Genomic DNA, 20695 nt, shown 5'->3' on the forward strand with positions numbered 1-20695 from the left:
CGCTAAAATTTCTAAGGACATATTTCTATTACCGGATATCGTTGGTTTTATCAGAGAGATGTTTTTAATCAGCGCAGAATTTTTTTTAAAAATTCACCAAAAAAGCAAGAGGAAGTTACTGAATATTAGTAATTTCAAGCTAGGGATTAGTATTGGTAACAACTGAAAATTTCAAATAAGTCAATAGATTGTGGTCACCTGTTAAGCCCAACTAAACATAGTAGGACTCCCTGCAAATATTCAAATGACCTTTACAAACACAGGGGGTATTTAACATTTTTAATCTGCTTTTTAAAAGTTGTTCATTTGTAGTGTAGAATTCGACGGTGTAAGGAAACACACATGTTTAAATATATTTTGTCAAATAAATGAAGTCAACATCTGCGTGTATCGTTCTGGTATATTTAGCCAAAGGTGAGCAGTTGATTTTAGTCTTATTTGTGTCAACTAACGTAATATCATATCGTGATATTAACCAGAGATTTTAAAGTTTCCTTTTTCCAATTTAGAATGTTTTTCATATCATACCGTAAGAGGTAGAAACATAGTTTTATAGGTATAGACGTACCCTGTACGACGACTGCCGGTTTCCTAACCAGTGACGTGACAAAATACTGTAGTTGTAGTTTTCCTTGATGCAAAACACGAGACTCATTCAGACATCACGGACAGGAACCATCCAATTCCGAACATTTCAAAAGACAAACCAGAACAACCTGAAGTCAGTTATCACCACAGCCTGCCTAAAAGCAAATACGGACGTGTAATACCACGAAATCAAACTACCACGTACAGTGTGTGGGACAGAAAAAAGAGTTTTAACCAAAAGAAAAGACTTGAGAAGAACTTTGTAAAGAGATCACAGCCATTTAAGCGTCCTTGGTATAAAAATACTTATTCCATCTCGACATGGGGGCCAAACAATATCTACACAGAAAAAATGGCAAATGAAGATAACACTCAAGTTGGTAATGATGCACAGTGGAGTACCAAAGAAGGTGAAGAAGTTGGTGAAAAATACGCTGGTGGTAAAGATGGAGAGCAGAGTTGGAGTACCAATGAGAGTCAGAAAAGTGATGGAATGTACCGTGGTGGTAATGGTGAACAGTTGATTTGTAGTACAAAAAAAGATCGGGAAGATGGTGGAAAGCATGGTAGTGTTAGACGTGGGTGGTGGAGATGGGGCAACAAAGGAGCTCAAGGTGGTGGTAAAGGTGGGCGGTGGAGTTGGAGTACCAAAGGAGGTGAAGGTGGTGGTAACCAAGGTGGGCGATGGAGCTGGAGTACCAAAGTGGGTCAAGGTGGCACCAAATTAGGCATCGGTGGTGGGGGATCAATGAATCTTGGAAGCACTGGTAATGGTGGATATTTATCAGCGAAAGGAAAATTTGTATTTTTACAAAGTGAGTATGTATGTTCTACAATTAATTTATTGCAAGAACGCAACTTAAACTGAAGCTATGCGACTGTTCTGGCAGAGATGTTTGCGCATCAAAAATACAAATAAAATAGAGGTATGTAAGCAGGAAAATGCTTTTATTTCAGGACTCGAAGAATACCAAAAAGACGTTCTGAAAATGACAAATAAATACCGTAAGATTCACCACGCTCTGGCACTTAGCTTAGACACAAAGTTGTCCAAGAGTGCTATGGCTTATGCAAGATTTTTAGCTAAATATGTAAAGAAAATAGCACATTCGAAGTTATTTGAAGATATGAAAATTGGCGAAAATTTGCTTATGAGCAGTGTTCCCATTACTGGAGCTACTGTGGTTAAAACATGGTACGTTTCAAGAAAATTCTCATATTTATAAATAAATAACACCTGTATGAGGAGAGTTCAGTTGACTTCAGAACTACCTAAATGACATTTTTAAGGTATGATCAAGTGTACGACTATGACTTTAAAAAACACAAAGGAAGAAACGAGGCGCCGTACTCCGCGTTCACACAAGTAGTGTGGAGAAGAACACGAAGTTTGGGTGTTGGGAGGGCTGTGGGGAGAGTTAAAGGACGATTGTGGATATTCTATGTTGCAAGATATTATCCTACTGGATATGTGGGAAAAGTGAACTACTTTAGAAAAAATGTTCACCGTGGAAAATTTAGAAAAGGAGGACAATTTGGTACAGCTGGAGGTAGTGCTGGAGGATTTGGAGTAATGGAAGGTAATAAGATTGAATTTTGCCTTAAACCTTGCAAATGAAAATATCAACTAAGTGTCCGTAATTCTTTCTGCTTCGCATCTAGACTTGCAAACGTTCGTATCATCTGCTCTCAAAACTCATAACATGTTGCGAAGCATGCATGGCGCAGCTCCATTAAAGTTGGATCCACGTTTGAGTAGACAAGCTCTGAGTAAGAGCACTTCAGACATGAGTGGCTACAAACCAACAAGTGAACCTGGGATGAATGTTTTTGATATTTGTCAAGGCACAATGTCTGGTTCTGGAGTCACAAAAGCATGGTAAGATGTCGTGGTTTAGGTTAGATGAAGTTCCTTCAGACATGTTGGTAATTGAGATATAGCAGAATGACAGAAGCCTGACTATAGCCGAGAGCGAGTTTTGGTTCTTTTGAATTCCCACACTCATACCCACGGGCCACCACAAGCAAAATCTAACCACATGAACGCCTTCCAGGTACCGAGACGCCTGCTTTTATGATTTTGATAAGCAAGAATCCTTGAGCCAGACTAAATCCCAGTTCCTTCAAGTGATTTGGAAGAATAGTAAAAACTTTGGCATATCATATGTCGTTTATCATGAAGCAAAGAAGAATTGCGTTCGTATTATCGCATTGTACACTCCTCCCATGGAAGAGTCAAATGTCAATCTTCAGGATCAAGTAAAGAAAGGAACGTTTCTTGGATGTTACAATGGAATGTTTAGTTATAAAGGAGGAACAAAAATATCTCAATGTGATTGATAATAGCAACCAGTTATTACGTTTAGAGAATTAGAGTTTTTAGAAATTATCAAAAATATGATTGAATAGAAATGACTAAGTCAGTGCAACAAAGTGAAAATAAAACCAATGTTAAAATCACAAAATTTCACCTCAATTCTCAACTCTAAGCTATTACTAACATTTAATGTGAGTTTAACATAACATGAACATCAACTTACCCTATATTCCACCTTGTATCCACAGGCAACAACACAGGAACCCTGAATAGTATCATGGTTGTTCATCATGCTCCCCTAGCATCCTGTACATCCACATCTGTTCCTTCTGAAACATGATTACTGTGGAGTGGTTGTCGCCACATAAGAAGTACCCATGGCAATGATCTTGCCATGAAACTGGAGTGTCACTAAATCCCCATATCATTATACTAAACCAAGGGAGTTCTGGATTTCTATCAAGTATTTCCCTATATAATAAAAATCATATCATAAAAGCAATATTATATTCCACCCTAGGTTTTGATACACAAAGTTTTAAGTGATATAGGAACAGGATTGATACAATCACAAAGACAACAAGCTACAACAGTGAATGATTATTTCTACCTCGCTGATTTGATCAAATTGCAAACAGCGCTTGAATTGATAAATCCTGTCCATTTATGATATGCTGCTTTGTCAGGCTGGTTTGGTGCTGGACATGATAATGTGTTCACAAAACTATCAGAAGCGGCTTTCGAACTACAAATAATTGCAAATAATGTTATGTTTTAATAAAATATTAGGTTAATTTAATTGAAGACTAGTATACACATTATAAATTCTCAATTCCTAGTCATACTACAAGATGTATAACCGTGCAATACTTACCAGTCAACTCCACATACAAGACTGCCTAACCATTCATGGAAATCCATGGCATTACATTGTGAATCAATTTCCAGGAATGCTTCATTGTTGAATGAAATTATGGGGATGTTCACTTCCAGGAATGCCTTTACTTCCTTTTTACATTCAAATGTTTTACAAGAAATACCAAGTGATATGAAATATGAGTCAAGCTTTTGTTCACAAGTATCTTTACCTTGAGAAATGGTGAGATATATATGAAGTATAACAATTGAAAATATTGAACAGCCATGACAGCTAGTTTAACCCATGCCATGCTATGAATGTGCTGAGATATATATGCCCATGCATAGTTAAGTATCTTTATCAAGTTGCCCATTAACTACAAATTGATTATTGCACTCACAGATCGATAAAAAACAATTCATACTTACATTCTGCTTTCATGGAAAATAGGAATTTAAATTTCAATCCAGTCCTAAAGAAACCTCTTGAAACACGTTCAAAATATTTCTTGTTTGGTTTGAAGTATGGTGCCAATAAATTGATTTCAATATCTTCAAAATAGAAGGCAATCAATAATGGGAACATGTCAAGAAGCTATAACAATTTTACAAAATCAGAGGCTTGGTTTTACTCACCAAATCTGAGATTATTATTAAATGCAGAAGGTTTTCCCTGAATACCAAGACTTTCATAAGAGTCTTTAGTAAGTGACAGATGAAGTATACCTGAAAACATTGAGATTGTAAGAGAAATACTTTTTAAAGTCAGATGATGAAATTTCATTTTCCCTGTACCTGTGGGCAGTAGCGCTGCACAATCAGATGTATCAATTTTTGTCCCATGACTAAGGGCACAAATGGAACCTGCATTTACAATGTGTAAAGAATTCAGTCATGATATTCAATCATGTCAAATGAATACATATTAACTTGTTTGATAATGTTGTGCATGATGGAGCTGATGTACTAAGTCATGCAGCAAGTGATGGTGGCAGCTATTCAATGTTCTATCTGCTATTTAGGATGTGCTGGTATAAAAAGCAACAAAAATAACCTGGTCTCACAAATTTCGAGATAAATTCAGCGTTTATTATTTCAGTGAGAGAAACTTCAGCCAGGCAAGAAAAATCAGTAAACAAAAGTTTAGAAATGCATTCATGTAATTTCTCTGTGGAAAATGAAGGTACCAGTACTCCAACCTACAAGGAAATAATTATATCAGTTCTTGAGAATTGCACTAATTTAAAATAAAGTTAGCATATGACGCACGCTTATATTAAAATGATGCTTTGAGATAACTTTAAGGCATTTTTCTTCACCCTCCTTTCCACAAAACTTGTCAAAAATCATTCTTCTCTTTGGAGAATATTCCAAAAGTTTTGCCGCCATAATGGAATTTTAAATGTCCCCCCGTCAGACACACGCGTGGAGAACACGCGTACACTTTTACTTTGTGAAAGTTCATATTTCATAGAATTTGTATAACTGTTACAAATTTCATTTAATTTCTTATAAATATAAACTATATGTAACTAGTAGAGTTGTCAAGCATGCTTGCATTACGCAAGTTTTAAGCTGCATTGTGTAAATTTTAAAAATTCCTAAAATTTGCATTCATTGAATTCTTTATATAAGTAAAAGGTGTTATATATTTCTTTCTGATAGTTTCACTAAAATCTCGGCAATTTCCATTTCCGCAAAAGAAACTATCCTTGAGCTTGAATGACCATTTAAAGTCCTGAGATTCCTATTTTGTAACGAGGCAAGTTCCTCTGAAGCACAATTCGTGAGAATGTATGACATCATTCTTCTAAAATTGTTCTCTAATTCATTACGTTTTTCGACTGATACACGAGCAGGTACTGGATCAGGATATGTCTCTGTTGGACCATTTTCACCAACAAAATGTAGAGAGCATATATAGTTATCGTAAGTCAATGTTTCATAGGAAATTTTCTTGCCCATGTGACCTTCTTTCACAATACACGCGTTCACCCATCTTTTGCATTTTTCAACCCGCCGTTTCTTGCCGGGAAACCTTACAAAGAACACAGGTTGTCCATAACTATTTCTCATGGTCGGTCGGTCTGGTAGCCTCGAGTCGTTTTTGCAATGACCATACGAACAGTGTTTCGTTGTCACCATATTCTCACGTGGAAATTATACAATTTTCTATACAATATGGTTGCAATCATATATCGAAAGTGTTCATTCAATATGTGTCAAACTGCCAGTTGTCCGTACTTCTAATTAACCAATCAAATTACCCGCTCATATTCACATGACCGATATTATGATAATAGCAATAATCTATATAGTTCAGTGGGAAATAATTGAACATGGTTGCCATAACAACGAGGTATTAAATTATCATGGAGGGCAACAAATCTAGTGAAAGATTGTCTATGTCTGTAATTTTTAGGAATTTACTATCATGCAGCGATGAACAAAGTATTTTAGAGAAATCTGTGCATGTTTATGATCCTAAAGAACTTCAAACTGGTTGGCAAAGCGTGAGTTGTAATGCGAAATACGTTGCGTGCCCGACAGTCGTAACAAGGGCAGAGCAAACTAGCCCAGCATCCGTTAAAAGTGACTCGTCAAAGAAACACAAGAAAGGAAAAGGCAAAGAAATTCCGGAAAATAGCTGTAAAAATGACAAATTGAAAAGTATAGGTGTACTTTCGTACGGTGTGCCATCATGGAGAACAATTATAGATCCTGAAAGCTGTACTTATATACAACGCACTCATCCATGTCTGCATTTAACAGCCACGGGACACAAGAGCAGTGATTTAAAATTGTCGTTTGTTGATCCAGCTGGATTGTTAGATCAACATTTAGGAGGTTTCGTACAACGACAGCAAAATGTGTTGAAAACAGGTTATAATAAAGGTGTATGTGAACAAGGCAACGCTTCACGTACACAATTAGATATGAACAAGAACAACAGCAAACGATTTAACCCGTTTTATATGCCGCTAAATGACTTAGCACCAATAATTGAAGAAAGAACTGAATTGTCAGCAGGTATCATTGTCAATACACCAAAGCCACATTCTCTGAGGCCTCTACCATCAACAAACACTAAAGTTGATCTTCAAACATCATCAATTGCACTTGCAACAAGAACCATTCCTGCTGTTCTTTTACCAAACAAATCTTCAGCTATCGACAGAAAAACAGGCCGGATACATCGAGATATTTTGCAGAGTCAGAAAATAAAACTTGCACCGTTCAAACAGCCATACACACCAGTTAGCTTTGTTCACCCAAACAGAAAACAAAAGCAGAAATTAAATTGGTTACCTATTACGAACACATCACCCTGCTTGCCACAGAGTACCAGCCAATCAAGAAGTAATAAATCAACATTGTTAAAGCCAATTGTGTGGCAACATGATCCTATCAAAAACACTGCCAATCATTTGAAAGAACGGATGGAAATAAAACAATAATTATTTTCATGCAGAGTTATCTCAGTGCAATAATGTGTGATCAGAGTATATGATATATATTCTACTTGAAAAATAGTAAATGTTTTGTTATTTTTTAATGTAATAACTAAATTTGTAAGTTATTAAAATTAGTTGGGTTTTTTTCAAAATTTTTGGAGATTATCATATCCAGATAGCTGTACATCATTAAAAGCAGTTTGTGTTTCAACATTCAAGGTTGAACCTTGCAAGATATCAAGAGTTGCTTCATATGTAGGAAATGTTTGTGTCTGTTCATCTATGCTCGAACCTGTTGAGCTTTGTAGCATACTTAGTGCATCAGAATCTGCAAAAGTTGTCCATGGCAATGTTTGTGTCTGTCCATCCATGCTACTTCCACAGTTGATGCCTTCAAAATCCTCATCAAAAGAGATTGCAGGAATGAGTGTCTGAGTTTCCATATCAACTGAAAAAATCTCATCTAAGATAGTTCTGGTTTGAGTTGCACAATCCATTGTTGATTGATCTAGTTCAAGATAGGATTCCAATGTTTGTGTCTCATTGTCTTCAAACAAATTACCAAATGTTAACCCCCAGTTTGTTTGTGTTTGTGAATGAGTTAGTTCTTTGAAATCTTCATTATCCATTGTAAAGTCCACATCTAGATTATCATCAAAACCATCTTGTAGATATTCTGCAGTTTGTGTGTACTTACATAAGGCCTCTAGATCAGGTCTTTCTGTTGCCATATTTACCATAACTCCTTTATCACTTTGCATCATAAATGAGGCCATGTTAACTGAACATTCATTTTTCTGTTTTAATATTTCACTTTCATCATCAACTGAGCAGCTCTTATTTTGTGGTAATGAGCTGTCATCAAGTACTGATGAAGTTTCATTCAATGTTAATGAGCTCTCATTTTGATTTTTTGATGATTTTTGATTGCTTTGACAACTTGTTTTGTCTGTTTGGGTTTCTACATCAGAGAACATTTTCTTTGGAATAAGTGGTCTGACAACAGTTGAACAATCTTTACTGTAAACAGGCACAAAAGAAATGCACACTCCTTGTCCTTGATCTGGTAATTTTATACTTTCCTGCTCTAGTTGTTTTCCTTTTCTACAAACAGGAAAAAACTTTAATATAAATTCAATTAAATTGTTACTACGATCATATTGACCTAATCTTCAGACCTCTCATTTAATCCAGATGAGAGAACAAGATGATTGCTGCGTCGTGCATGTGTCAACATTGATGTCCGATTATTGAATTCCACACCACAAGAACAAGGGAAGATCATTCCACACATCTTTTCGTGTCGAACACAAACATCATTTCGGCCAAATCTCTTCTCACATTTCTTGCAAACAAATTTTTTTTCCCCATGCACATTCATGTAGTGCTAATAAAACAAAAAAAAGGCTCGCTAAGCGTACATGCATTTGTACCACAGCACTTGTACCACATGATCACTTGGAATAAGAAATACCAACCTGTTTTACGTGAGCTAAACGATGAAAATATCTTCCAGTGTTTTTTCCTCGTACACAGTTCTCAACAGGACAACAAAATACTGTCTTTCTTTTCTCTTCTTTGTCACATACTTGACCTCTCACAAACACATTTTTTTCTGTGCTTGTTTTATGGGTTTTTACCAAATGCATGCGTAGTGCCGAAGTATTAGGTAGTATTTTATTACATCCATCCACCGAGCAACTTATATTCGTTGAAACTTCTATTAAATTTTTAATTTCCGGACAAGTTATTTCAATGTTTTCAGAATCTGCCGCCATCTTGTTTAATGTTTACATTGTACACCAGACCTCCGACGGCGCGATACCATCGAACAATTTATCAGGCAAAAAGTAAACAGCAAAATATGTTCCCCCCGCGTAAAATATTAATTTACAAACACTTTAATATAAGGTAATCTTATTGTAGTTTAAACAGCATCCCATTATGTCGCTAAAGGTTTGCCTTCATCATATTCTGAATCATCTTCCTCTAATCCCTTTAGTCCCTCGGGTAAGCTGGTATCCTCCACGTCTGATCCGGTACCTTCAACAAACTCTTCATAGGTAGTGCTTTCCTTGAACGGCCTGGGTCCAAGAAGTTCGACCATGTCCTCACGACTTAGCACTTCTTGGCTTAGCAATCTCTGTGCAACCTTGAATAGAAAAAACCCTGTGAACATTAAATAAGTTTTACCACGGAGTTGAAGCTTAAGATGTCTTTACATACCTTTTCAACATCGTCTTTATGTGATTCTAAAAGTTGTGTTGTTCTCTCATGAGCTGCCTTAATGAGCTCTCGTACTTGTTCATCTATTAACTGAGCTGTTGCCTCACTGTACGGTTTATCAAATGTTGGTTCACCATCACGAGGCATTTCAAACGAAACATTACCAATACTGTCATTCATACCGAATGTTGCAACCTACATTAAGAGATGAATGAATTCTTTTACCCTCATCTAAAATGATTTATCTCATCGCTCCATGTTTGAAATGAATCTGGCTAATCAAAGTGACATACAGACCTGAGCATAAGCACTTTTGGTGACTTTTGATAAATCATCTTGTGCACCGGTTGTTATTCTACCAAAGAAAATCTCCTCAGAGACACGTCCACCCAACGTCATACACATACGATCAAGCAGCTGCAAGGCAAGTTTTGATAATAAACTCGTAGTCAAAATGATTTAACTTTCTGTTGTCTTGCGGAGTCAATAGAAAATATCATGTACCTGTTCCTTGGTATAAAGATATTGTTCTTTAGGTAAATACTGTGCGTACCCCAGACCTTTCCCTCGCGGAATTATTGAGACCTGGACAGAGTGAAGCAAGTCAATAAATTCATTCAAGCACAGGCTAACCATTACACCATCAAGACGACCGGGGTTACCTTCAACAAGGGATCAGCGTGTTCCAAGAACCAACCAGCAACCGCGTGACCTGCTTCGTGATATGCGACTGTCTTTTTCTCTTCTGGTTGTAAAACCTGGGTCTTCTTTTCCAGACCTACAAATGAAAATGTAATTCTGACACACAGCATGACAGAAAATAACGTTGGCATGGCGATATCAGTTGCTTATCGTACCAGCAATCACTCTTTCAATTGCTTGTTCAAAATGCTTCAACTCAACCTTCGGTGATAGAAATCTGGCTGCAATCAGAGCAGCCTCGTTGCAGACATTGGCAATATCAGCACCTAAATGGACAAAGCATTTTAGTTCTGCAGTTGTTGCTACAATAAAAACATCACACAAGCAAAAGAATGACAATGATCCACTGCAACGAACCCGTAAAACCAGGTGTCAACGCCGCCATTCTTCTGCCAACTGTCTCAATATCAACGTCTGTTTTTAGGGGTTTCAAATGAACTTTAAAAATGGACAATCTTAAACACAATACGCAGTAAATCAGTATTTAGTCTTTGGTTCCTTGCAATGACAAGAACGTACACGTTGTCCTGACAAGACGAGTGTATTTTTTCTCACCTTCCTTTTATATCAGGGGGAGGTAACATTATCTGACGATCAAAACGACCAGGGCGAAGTAAAGCTGGATCCAGAACGTCTGCACGATTCGTTCCTGCCAGAACAACTACATTTGTTGTTGACGTAAAACCTTTAATAAGAAAATATAAAATAATTTTTCTTATAATCTAACATCACGAGATTGACTGGGCGTATTACCATCATCCAACATACTCAGCAACTTACCATCCATTTCAACCAGAAGTTGATTCAAGGTATTTTCACGCTCATCGTGACCACCAAACTGACCACCTTTTCCGCGAGCTCTTCCTACACCATCAATCTCATCGATAAAAATGATACATGGGGAATTCTTGCGAGCTTGAGCGAAGAGATCACGCACCCTCGCAGGACCAACACCTACGAACATTTCCAGGAATTCTGAGCCTGATATACTCAAGAATGGAACTCCGGATTCACCAGCGACTGCTTTGGCAAGGAGAGTCTTTCCAGTACCCGGAGGTCCTGTAAGTATTGCTCCCTAAAACCAAGCAAGATCCTAAGAAAACATAAGAAAACACGAGCAAAATGACAGAGAAAAGTAGTTCTAAAACCGTTCAAACCTTTGGGATTCTCGCTCCTAAATCATGATATTGTTGGGGATTTTTTAAGAAATTTACGAACTCCATAACTTCAAGTTTTGCCTCCTCACAACCAGCGACGTCGTTAAATCTAAATTTTACGTTTGTTTCTTTATTATAGAACTTCGCTTTTGATTCATCCATGCCAAAAATACCCTGAAAAACAACAAAAACTTTATGAGCTTACATATAAATCTCAACAACTACAAGTTACCATATTTCAAATACTGACAATTGAGGAAATATATCTGAAATGTTTTACCCCAGGTCTTCGAGAAACATTTGAGACACGACGAGTGAAGTAAAGGAAGGCACCAATGATTAAAATGGTTGGCGTTAAACGGAAAAGTTGTTTCCTAAAAAAATAATTTTAATGAGTATTTTAATAGCAGTCTTTGGTTCAAAGGTTGTGATAGATATGCAGCCAAGAGTTTAACGCAAAAATGTAACACAGGTATATGCAAAGGGAAAAGTTGATTAAGATACTAAAAAATATTCTAACATCCATTCAAATTCCATAGAATATGTCACTGGAACCCATTGGGATGAATCTATTCCCATTTCTTTCTGAACTTCTTCCAAATGTCGCTCAAAATTTTCCACACTTCCAATGTTGAATGCAATTGAACTCTGGTTGAAAAAAGGAAAATTTATTTGACAAGATGGTCTCTGGTAGGCTACCTCAAGTATCTTATCTGATATCCAAGAACACACAATTATTAACTATATTAAACTCACGTTATATGGATCTCCCTTAAGATAGACTCGTACAAAACTTTTGTTAACCACTACAAGCTTTTCAACCTGTTCAAAACACAATATGAAAACTTTAGAAAGAGCAATTTTAACTTTCTTTTACATTAATCCAGACAAATATATCAGTAAAACCAACCTCTCCTTTTGCTAAATAGTTTGTTCTAAACTCTTGCCAGTTTATTTCACGTGAATAACCACCAGAACTTAACATTAACCATCCAATACCAACACCAGATGCTATGGCCAACCATAGATATTGCTGTGGATTATCAAAAATATCTCTCCACCATTCTTTGCCATTTCCTGGAGGTTTTTTAGGAGCTCCACCACTACCCCCTGAGTTCCCTTCTTTCCCACTGGATGATTCTAAGTGATGGATATAAGTAACAGGTAAAAATATTTTCTGGAAGAAATATAATTGCTTTACCATTGAAGCAATTCTTTACCTACAATGATTGCCTATGGCACATGAAGAACATGTAATGACAGAAAGAATACTTGTTTGATGAATAAAATATCTTAATATGTACCTTGTTTTGGACTCCTCTTAGGGGTTTTGGAGGCATTGGGAAAGAATTTCTCAAAACCTACAGATTAAATGCATTTTATAACAGCAATGTTAATTCTATTCCACCAATTTATGACATCATTGCTAAATATAACCTACCTTTGGGTGGTTTTGAACATGTTAAGAACTGACCAATTTTATTTGAATTAAAATGTCTTGATGACACACAAGGACCAAATATCCTCTAAAATAATTGTATTATAATATTTTACTATGTTTTAGCGTAAATAGATTTGAGTGTTATCATTTTACAACGTGCAAACGTAAATATTTTCAAAATTATTTTATATAGTGTGGTAGTCTACACTACATACATTTCTTTGTAAAACCAAGAGGTTTCTAGGTCCAGCTATCGTCCTCAAAGTAGACAGCATATTGTAAAGTTGATATATGTATCATCACCAATTTATTTGAAGTATAGACGAGGCATTTTGCACAACAATAAACATATTATGTCATCTTGTAAAAACATGACTTGGCAGCCATTACATAATTCATTCCCAGACTCCAAGCTATCCACGGTCAAGCTGATGTTGTACAGAACTTGTGCTAGTTAGTTAGTTAGTTATAGAGTAAAAGTTACATTATCAAAATGTATTCTACAATATTTCAGTAAATCTTTCAGCGACAACTATTAGTGTATATCGTTCCAGAACTAAATCTCGCAAAACCTTATTTGCAATGCATCTTGTCCCTGAAAACAGGTCTCGTGTAAGAACGCTGTTGGTGGCTTGGTGGTACCACATACGAGGTGTTAATCTTCGTAACCGCGTACAGATAATATTATATTTGAATTATTGATGGACACTAGACTTTGTTCTCTCCATTTCGACCTCCATGAGCTTTGAAGAGTTGCTACATCCAGTTCATTAATAGAATTATAAGATAAGTCTAGGTATTTGATATGTTTTGCAAATAAGTTGTTGACATCATTGACTAATTGTAGTGGCGAGGTAAGACCACAGGATGATAAAGTCAAGTGTTGTAGCTTCGGAAGTGTCAGTAATTTCAATAAACTCTCATTCGTTATTTCAGTATTTCCAGATAATTTAAGATGCGTGAAATGTCGATTGGTCATTAGAGCCCTTAAAGAAAAATATTTACAGTTAGTTTAATTCGGGCTTCAGGATAAATTTTTCTTTTGTATTGATGTGTAATATTCACGACATATCTTGATGAATATCTTAAACTAAAACACCACAGTATCAACGACACCATGATGTGCTGGTGGAAGAATAATAATTGATCACCTGAAAAGCTCAAAGACACCTTTGTTTGTAATATTGTTCTGTCCGAGGTCAAGCTCACAAAGTGATGTGAACATCCTCTCAGTTCTGGATAGTAACTTGGTGTGTTCATCTTCAAGGCAACAATCACGACAAATCAGTCTTTTGACACAACAGCTATTCTAAAGCAGGAAATAGGAATACATTGCTTAATAGTGTTTGATGAAAGATAGAAACATTCAAATAAGTGGCCTGAATCGTTCTGAATTTTAGCTTATATCAATATATTATAGATACACAGCAACAACATCTTACCTCGTCTAACGACTGGGTTATGACATCCGCAAAAGCGTGATCGTGAGATAACACAAGTGAGGATAGGTTTAAAGATACAACAGAACTGCAGGCCGTAAGTAAATGAGACAATCCCTTGCTGGGAATTTGATTGTGTGAAATATTTAAATCGTGCAGTTGTCTCAAACCTATACAAGATAAAGATATCAAAAATGATTATTCGCTATGACTGTTAACTACATGCAGACAGAGACATTGATGGTGGAATTTATATAACCGACCTTGTAAAGCCTCGACTGTGGTACTTCGTTGATGAAAGGTATTTCCACCCAAACCACAAGATTCAAGATTTAATATCTGCAGACCTGGGCAGAAACGAAGCATGGTAGCGAGGCTGGGCGAGCTGTGATCCGTGATAGTATTAAACGAAAAATCCAACTGCTTGAGATTCGACCAAGATTTGGAGATCTAAAGATATTTCATTAGTCAATAATTGTTTTGATCAGCGACTATCATGAATATGATTAAATCACCTTCTCGTCTTGGGTTAAAGAAGAAGCGAGCTTTTGCAATCCTTTATAAGTTATTCCGTTACAACTGAGAATAAGAGCGAAGAGATTGGGAAGATATTGCATTGACGCAATTAAATCTTGTAGACCATCGTCACCTGCAATGACAGAGACCTTAATCAGTCCAATACTGGAATATGGCTGCAGTGACTTTTCAATTAACTTACATATTTTGTTTCCAGACAAAACTAGTCTCGTTACTTGATCATGACATTGGAGAGCCCGAAATATTGGACGACACATTGAAGACGTGAGTGACATGTCATTTAGTTGAACATTTGAAATGTGAGGGTCTCCTTCAAAGATACGAATGATCGCAGGAAGAACTTCTAAAATATCATAATAAATGTGAGTTCAAAAGGTTGCCATGCAAAGACTGGTTTGGTATCTATTAAGAATCTTGGTATACCTGTATTGGCCATGACACACGCATCCTCGTAACGTTTTCTTAACGGAGGAAGGTCCCAGTTCTCTACGGTAGCATTTACTTGCTCGTTATTCGACAATACGTCTGTAATGAGGTCATCTGGGGATAGCGCAGCTCCTTCAGTAGTAAACAGGGATAATACGGGTTTTAAACCAGTGTTAGAATGATAACGAAGTGTCGCCTAAAATGAATAGAGTAATAAGCATGTTTTGTGAACGATTTTTCGTACAGCAAAATATCTGATAGTTCACACCTGTTCAGCCAACCATTTAACATTCTTCCTCTCCCCAGGGACACTTGGACACGGAATAAGAAACATTTTCTCTTTTATCTTCACTCGTAATCTCATCGGTGTTCGTGTATCCGGGGTAGATGAAACACCGCTGGACCAAGACGTTGTCGCAGACTCAGGTGGCGTACTGTCCCACGAGTCATTGGGTGATGAGCGACCGCTGACAACGTTGATTTGAGTTTGTCGTAATCTTGTTCTGTTATTGTTTCTACGGCTGTGTTCTTTTTGCGTTGATGTTGGTAAGATTGGTCGCTGAGTGTCGGAACCGATCGTACGTGTTGATCCACTGTGCATGCGCGAGGAGGCAGGGCTGTCACGTGGGGACACTGAACGATTAAGCATGCTCAGTATATTCCCCGATCGCTTTCGTTTTCCACTCTTCTTCGGCATATCATCAACAAGCCAAGCATCTGTTGCACTTGTGACGTACTCTGTTTCAGATACTAAGGCTGCCTGACTCGTCTTCAGGCGTTCTTCCTGAGTGCTACCAGTCATAGGATCAACATAAGCATTTCTAGGAAATGTTCCAGAAATTACGCTGTTTGAAGTTAGGCTGCTTCTTGTTTTAGAAATATCATTAGTTGTTCTAGAGGCTATATTAGGAGTGCCTGAAATGGACGTGGCGTTTGTAGTATTTTTCGTTGATAGAGAACAGAATCTTGTGTTGTCGTTGTTTGATGATGGAGGATGGTTTGGAGCAATTCTTGTACGAGTTGCCTCAAATAATGGACGTAGAGCACCAGTCTTGGTTGCTGCGGTAAACATGATGTGGGTTTACTAACAAACGTACTTGCAGCTTCAGGGCTGTGTAAGCTTTCGTTTATTCCTTGTGAGTCATGAAAATCATCACGAGATGTCTCACTGTGATCTGAATCAATCCTAGTTATCCCCATACAACCCCCACTATCGTTACTTTGACTATCCTCATCGAACCAGGACTCGGATTTTTTTGAAACTTTACTATCTTTTGGTTTATTTTTATCAAAATTCCGAGAACATGAGTGGGAGCTCTCCTCGTCGCTCTCTTCCAGTAAAACACTTTTTCGTTTTCGTGAAATTTTCGCAGTATTTCTGTAAACGCTGTCTGATGAGTTTGGCGTCAACTCTTCATCGCTCTCGTCAGAAAAGTAAAGCTTATCTCTTCTTCTCAATTCAGGAACTTTTCTTGGTTGATGTTTACCAGAACTCACAGCATTTGTTAGAATTTGAACAAGTTCTTCACGGACTTCAGATATTTCCGAGTCAGATTCGTCATCCAAATCATCATCCAAATCATCATCCACATCGTCTTTGGAATTTAAAACACAGTCAAGTGCAGTATCGCCGTCCTCGTTTTGCTCACTTACTGACGCTCCACGGGACACTAACAGTTTTACAACATCAATATGCCCGTTCTGTGTGGCATCATGCAGGGGGGTCATCCCTCGGCAGTGAGGTCCACCTGGATCATTAATATCTGCTCCATTATCCAGCAATAATTCCACGATTTTCGTATTACCATAGTTACATGCCTCGTGAAGAGGTTGCCAGCCAAAATAATCGCGTTCATGGACGCTAATCCCTTTTTCAATGCTGGTTTTAGCAAGATTATAGTCATCCTTGATTGCTGCAACATGGAGGAGTGTTTCACCTTTTTCGTTACGTTTACAAACTGACTTTCGTTTAGATCTTGCTGCAGGGGTCTTGTCTGAGTCATTTTCTTCATCTGAGTCAGAAAATTCCATTTCCTCTGCAATCAAATTATCGTCATCTCCACAAGATTGCTCCTCAGAGTAACTTTCGCTAGCCTCACTGTCTTCCTCAGGGTGGATAACTAAAAAATGACACAAGCTTATAGAATTATGAAAGTAATTTCCCAACTTCTACTGATGCATAAAATCACTAGAACTCCAACCCTAATGTGTCATCCTTGAGGTCACTGATGACTTGACCACATCTTAAATCCTATCTTAATCTTAAATCATTGAATCTCACATTTGTCTTCCATTAACTGAAATAATTCTTCATTGTTATCAGACTTTGCCAGTTTTTCTCTGACATCTGATAGAGTTTCAAGTAAATTAGGCTTTCCTGGACCATTCTGACACTTCTCAGCACACTTCAAGGCATTATCTAATGCTTTTTCTATTTCGTCATCAGAATCACCAGCCAACTTTGACATTACAGCAATATTACACCAGGTATCAAACCGTTTAAGTGGTTCCTCTTCTTGAAACTCTAGTTCTAAACCAAAATATTCTTTGGACTTTTCATATTGTTTATCCTTAAAATAGGACAAAGCAATTGATTCATAAATCTTCGCACTCTCTTTGCCTGATATTTTCAGTCTGTTAGCAAGTTTGTTCTGCTTCAAATAACTATTAATAGCTGCTTTTGGGCATTTTACATCGTAGTACAAATCTCCAAGATCTTCATATGTTTTCATTTGGGTCTCTTCTTCAACACCAGGTTTGAAGTTTTCTATTCGTTCTAATAGTCGAGTGCCCTTGATAGCATTGACGAAATGCAAACGTAGTTCATTTATAATATTTTCATGCTTCATGGTTTTAAAACACTTCTTCAAGATATTTTTTGCAGCTTTAAAGTCACCTAAACGAAGAAGTACCTGTCCCATCTGAACAAGTGTATCTGCTTCATCAAATTTTTTCCCCTGATGCTGAGCAACTTTTCTTGCTTGTACAAAACATTGCAGAGCTTCTGCTGGATGATTTTCATCACGTTTTATCTCTCCAAGAGAAAAATGACATCTGTATTCAGTATCTTTTAGGTTTTGACTGGTTGCGATTGCTAATGCTTTTTCAATATACTTCATACATTTCTTGCTGTTTCTAAGATGATTATTAACTAGACCAAGATTCAAATATAGTCTCGCTCTCATTTCCAACAACTCTTTTTCTGTCACAATATTTCGAAGTTGGTCACACAATGCCAAACTTTCCAAGAATGCAGTTTTTGCCTTTGTCATACCAGAAGTTTCCATAGCTGAAACGAAATAAGTTCGTCCAATTGTTGCCAATGCACGCTGTTCCTCAACAATATTTGATGCCTTTCTGGAAAGCTGTTAATAAAATTACATCATTAGCTGACACCTGTTTCCACCCTCTTTCCAAATCAAATTCAAACCCAACAATAAAACCTTACCAATAAATATTCTTTTTGATGAAACAAAGCTTGCTCAAAATTTTGAAGTTCACATAGGCACTCTCCAAGTTTTCGATGTGAGATTGCTACTGCAATGGAGTCTCCAATACATTCTGATAGTGTTAATTCTCTTTGGTGTTCTTCAATTGCTTGTTCATATAACCCTAATAAGATCAAAATTATTTGTTAGATAAAACCTGTGATTGTCTAACCTTGAAACACAGAATCAATTGCTCAGAAATCTTGGTTATTTCAGGTTGCTAATAAGAGCTTTGGGTACAAATTTTGCCATAACCACATTGCAATACAATATTTAAATATTGCAGGACATTAGTTGGTTTATAGTGATCAAATTATCATCTGGTATAGCATTAACAGAGTCATGCAAAATATGAAAAAATGTCAAGCTCATACTGTGTTCAGCCAGTTTCTCTCCAGCAACATTGCATAACTTTGCTTCTTCAGCGAAATCATTATTTTTCCTGGCTTTCTGTTTGCTCTTTTCCAACCCTAGTTTATTACAAGATCAATTATTATATCAACTGTTTAGGAATTGATAACACTTGTAATATTCTACATAATAAGACACTCACCTTTTAGAAATTTCTGCAATTCTTTATCCATAATCAAATAGTTTATAAAACATGATAAAAGGATTTTTTTCACTATTTCTTCAAATTTTACTATTTTTTTTTAGTTCGGAAACTTCAAGACTCGGTTACCAAGCACCGAAACACTGAGCTGCGTTTTGTGACTGGATAAACCACTGGGATAAACTCACAAAAATTATTCTAACACCATTTTCGACCCCACCTCACCCCTGCTTTGAATTACTTTGAAACGCGCAAAATGCAATTTAGAAATCTTTAGGAGAATAGAAAGTTAAAACCTACAAATGTACATAAAAAATATATACAGTATTTATTTACAGTAAAAATCACTTAAACATTTTCTTACAATTAATTAACAGAAGTCACAAACTTCATCAGAATGGTATGAGGTATTAACATAGCTCTGTAGATCAGTCACATCTAAAAATAGATAATCATTTTGCTAGATGTAGAAATTATTGGTCCTGGAAGGAAAGGATCTTAATTAGGGATAAGAGTCACATCATACAAATATCTTACCCAACTCTTTCCATTCCACCTGGCTTGAATTACTTGGTGCACTTTCAGTGGTTTTACTTAAAGGACTTTCTTTTCCTGACTGATTGACCAACTCTTCTCTATCCATATTTTTATCAATTTCTTCTTCAGCAAAGAAATCTAGGACTAACTTGCTTTGAGAAATGCTTTTTCTTAATTTCAGTAGTTCAAGCATATATTTATTCAATCCTGGCTTTCTTTCCTGCGCCAAATGAAGATCATCTCTTTGAAAAATCTTCCTTCCTAAACCACCAATAGTGAACACATGCTATTTTCTTTATATAAACAATATACTGTTATTGTGTCTTGATATATAGATAAATACTTGCCTATATATACTTAATACAACAAAATAACATGCCTGGCAAATAAGGCACAATTCTTTCATATCCATTTTTCCCACTTTCCACGGGAAATGTATCTAAGATAGAGCACTGAAGCTCAAAGAAATCTTTGTATTCTTTAGTTATTTCATATGACGCATTCTCTCCCTTAAATTGGCTTTGTACGGTAATAATAAACACTGGTTTGGATTTTTTACCAGAAATTATTTCACGAATATCACAAATGGATGCAGAGATCTCATGTTTCGGAAAATTACTCGAATTTCCGTCGCAAACTTCACTCATAATCCTTCGAACCAAACATTAAAAAGTTTTATTGTTTTGGCAACGTAATTCTGCTAAAAAGGGGCGTTCCCGGAAACCGCATTCCAACAAGCAATAATAAATGCACGTTTTTAAATAGATTATTGTCGCATAGTATGCAATTTGAATATTTGATAGTTTCGAGATTGATCGCGCCAAATTGAGAACGCAGAAAAACGTCCAAAGGTACGTTGAAGAAAGAGAAAGTTGGACCAGAGTTTTCTGTCATTCCTACCTTACCGAACCATGCAAGAGTCACCCACGCGAATGTAATTAGCCCCTGTCAATCGAGGTCTCTGTCTAAAT

The 20695-nt window shown here is 36.7% G+C and overlaps 6 protein-coding genes across 6 annotated transcripts; 1 reads left to right on the forward strand and 5 right to left on the reverse strand.

Annotated features, from left to right (window-relative positions):
• Nucleotides 1-654: 654 nt before the first annotated feature.
• LOC114532686 (ribonuclease P protein subunit p40-like) lies at nucleotides 655-5152 on the reverse strand. The gene is made up of 9 exons (XM_028554248.1): nucleotides 5033-5152; nucleotides 4818-4962; nucleotides 4559-4627; nucleotides 4400-4489; nucleotides 4193-4315; nucleotides 3780-3993; nucleotides 3516-3650; nucleotides 3129-3376; nucleotides 655-743 (listed from the first exon to the last, which is right to left on the reverse strand). The coding sequence occupies exons 1-8, from the start codon at nucleotides 5150-5152 to the stop codon at nucleotides 3181-3183; spliced, it is 1092 nt and encodes a 363-aa protein (XP_028410049.1). The 3' UTR covers nucleotides 655-743; nucleotides 3129-3180.
• On the forward strand, nucleotides 738-2991 carry LOC114532683. Its single transcript, XM_028554246.1, has 5 exons — nucleotides 738-1403; nucleotides 1546-1783; nucleotides 1879-2168; nucleotides 2251-2467; nucleotides 2643-2991. The coding sequence occupies exons 1-5, from the start codon at nucleotides 941-943 to the stop codon at nucleotides 2926-2928; spliced, it is 1494 nt and encodes a 497-aa protein (XP_028410047.1). The 5' UTR covers nucleotides 738-940; the 3' UTR covers nucleotides 2929-2991.
• A 2149-nt stretch (nucleotides 5153-7301) lies between the features above and the next one.
• Nucleotides 7302-8998, reverse strand: LOC114532582. The gene is made up of 3 exons (XM_028554122.1): nucleotides 8697-8998; nucleotides 8397-8605; nucleotides 7302-8322 (listed from the first exon to the last, which is right to left on the reverse strand). The coding sequence occupies exons 1-3, from the start codon at nucleotides 8994-8996 to the stop codon at nucleotides 7365-7367; spliced, it is 1467 nt and encodes a 488-aa protein (XP_028409923.1). The 5' UTR covers nucleotides 8997-8998; the 3' UTR covers nucleotides 7302-7364.
• A 105-nt stretch (nucleotides 8999-9103) lies between these two features.
• On the reverse strand, nucleotides 9104-13148 carry LOC114532581 (AFG3-like protein 2). The gene is made up of 17 exons (XM_028554121.1): nucleotides 12960-13148; nucleotides 12745-12829; nucleotides 12608-12664; nucleotides 12214-12443; nucleotides 12060-12125; nucleotides 11824-11951; nucleotides 11584-11677; nucleotides 11304-11477; nucleotides 10927-11221; nucleotides 10702-10831; nucleotides 10504-10601; nucleotides 10302-10412; nucleotides 10107-10222; nucleotides 9949-10029; nucleotides 9742-9861; nucleotides 9445-9639; nucleotides 9104-9370 (listed from the first exon to the last, which is right to left on the reverse strand). The coding sequence occupies exons 1-17, from the start codon at nucleotides 13017-13019 to the stop codon at nucleotides 9161-9163; spliced, it is 2250 nt and encodes a 749-aa protein (XP_028409922.1). The 5' UTR covers nucleotides 13020-13148; the 3' UTR covers nucleotides 9104-9160.
• A 155-nt stretch (nucleotides 13149-13303) lies between these two features.
• LOC114532584 (tonsoku-like protein) lies at nucleotides 13304-19538 on the reverse strand. The gene is given in 13 exon segments (XM_028554124.1): nucleotides 13304-13730; nucleotides 13896-14053; nucleotides 14187-14353; nucleotides 14447-14633; nucleotides 14699-14832; nucleotides 14902-15063; nucleotides 15144-15342; nucleotides 15415-16044; nucleotides 16047-17266; nucleotides 17428-18511; nucleotides 18595-18758; nucleotides 19009-19104; nucleotides 19188-19538. Coding segments are annotated over 13 exon segments (4563 nt in total). The 5' UTR covers nucleotides 19219-19538; the 3' UTR covers nucleotides 13304-13399.
• An 8-nt stretch (nucleotides 19539-19546) lies between these two features.
• On the reverse strand, nucleotides 19547-20394 carry LOC114532583 (SH3 and PX domain-containing protein 2A-like). The gene is made up of 3 exons (XM_028554123.1): nucleotides 20104-20394; nucleotides 19725-19985; nucleotides 19547-19625 (listed from the first exon to the last, which is right to left on the reverse strand). The coding sequence occupies exons 1-3, from the start codon at nucleotides 20369-20371 to the stop codon at nucleotides 19558-19560; spliced, it is 597 nt and encodes a 198-aa protein (XP_028409924.1). The 5' UTR covers nucleotides 20372-20394; the 3' UTR covers nucleotides 19547-19557.
• Nucleotides 20395-20695: the final 301 nt, after the last annotated feature.

Source organism: Dendronephthya gigantea, unplaced genomic scaffold (genome assembly GCF_004324835.1).
Source record: "Dendronephthya gigantea isolate DGI-Jeju-01 unplaced genomic scaffold, DenGig_1.0 000080F, whole genome shotgun sequence".
In the NCBI taxonomy this organism is placed as follows: domain Eukaryota; kingdom Metazoa; phylum Cnidaria; class Anthozoa; order Malacalcyonacea; family Nephtheidae; genus Dendronephthya; species Dendronephthya gigantea.

Coding starts and splice junctions, on each gene's coding strand:
- LOC114532683 (XM_028554246.1), top strand. CDS start 941: ATGGCAAATGAAGATAACACTCAAGTTGGTAATGATGCACAGTGGAGT. Junction 2,169..2,250: donor AGGATTTGGAGTAATGGAAG/GTAATAAGATTG, acceptor CTTCGCATCTAG/ACTTGCAAACGTTCGTATCA. Junction 2,468..2,642: donor TCTGGAGTCACAAAAGCATG/GTAAGATGTCGT, acceptor AACGCCTTCCAG/GTACCGAGACGCCTGCTTTT.
- LOC114532686 (XM_028554248.1), bottom strand. CDS start 5,152: ATGGCGGCAAAACTTTTGGAATATTCTCCAAAGAGAAGAATGATTTTT. Junction 4,628..4,817: donor CTCGAAATTTGTGAGACCAG/GTTATTTTTGTT, acceptor TTGTAAATGCAG/GTTCCATTTGTGCCCTTAGT. Junction 3,994..4,192: donor ATTTTCCATGAAAGCAGAAT/GTAAGTATGAAT, acceptor CCATTTCTCAAG/GTAAAGATACTTGTGAACAA.
- LOC114532582 (XM_028554122.1), bottom strand. CDS start 8,996: ATGGCGGCAGATTCTGAAAACATTGAAATAACTTGTCCGGAAATTAAA. Junction 8,606..8,696: donor GTTTAGCTCACGTAAAACAG/GTTGGTATTTCT, acceptor TTGTTTTATTAG/CACTACATGAATGTGCATGG. Junction 8,323..8,396: donor TCATCTGGATTAAATGAGAG/GTCTGAAGATTA, acceptor TCCTGTTTGTAG/AAAAGGAAAACAACTAGAGC.
- LOC114532581 (XM_028554121.1), bottom strand. CDS start 13,019: ATGCTGTCTACTTTGAGGACGATAGCTGGACCTAGAAACCTCTTGGTT. Junction 12,444..12,607: donor TAAGAGGAGTCCAAAACAAG/GTACATATTAAG, acceptor TCCATCACTTAG/AATCATCCAGTGGGAAAGAA. Junction 10,602..10,701: donor CCCCCTGATATAAAAGGAAG/GTGAGAAAAAAT, acceptor ATTGTGTTTAAG/ATTGTCCATTTTTAAAGTTC.
- LOC114532583 (XM_028554123.1), bottom strand. CDS start 20,371: ATGAGTGAAGTTTGCGACGGAAATTCGAGTAATTTTCCGAAACATGAG. Junction 19,986..20,103: donor AATTGTGCCTTATTTGCCAG/GCATGTTATTTT, acceptor TTGGTGGTTTAG/GAAGGAAGATTTTTCAAAGA. Junction 19,626..19,724: donor GGTGGAATGGAAAGAGTTGG/GTAAGATATTTG, acceptor ATCTATTTTTAG/ATGTGACTGATCTACAGAGC.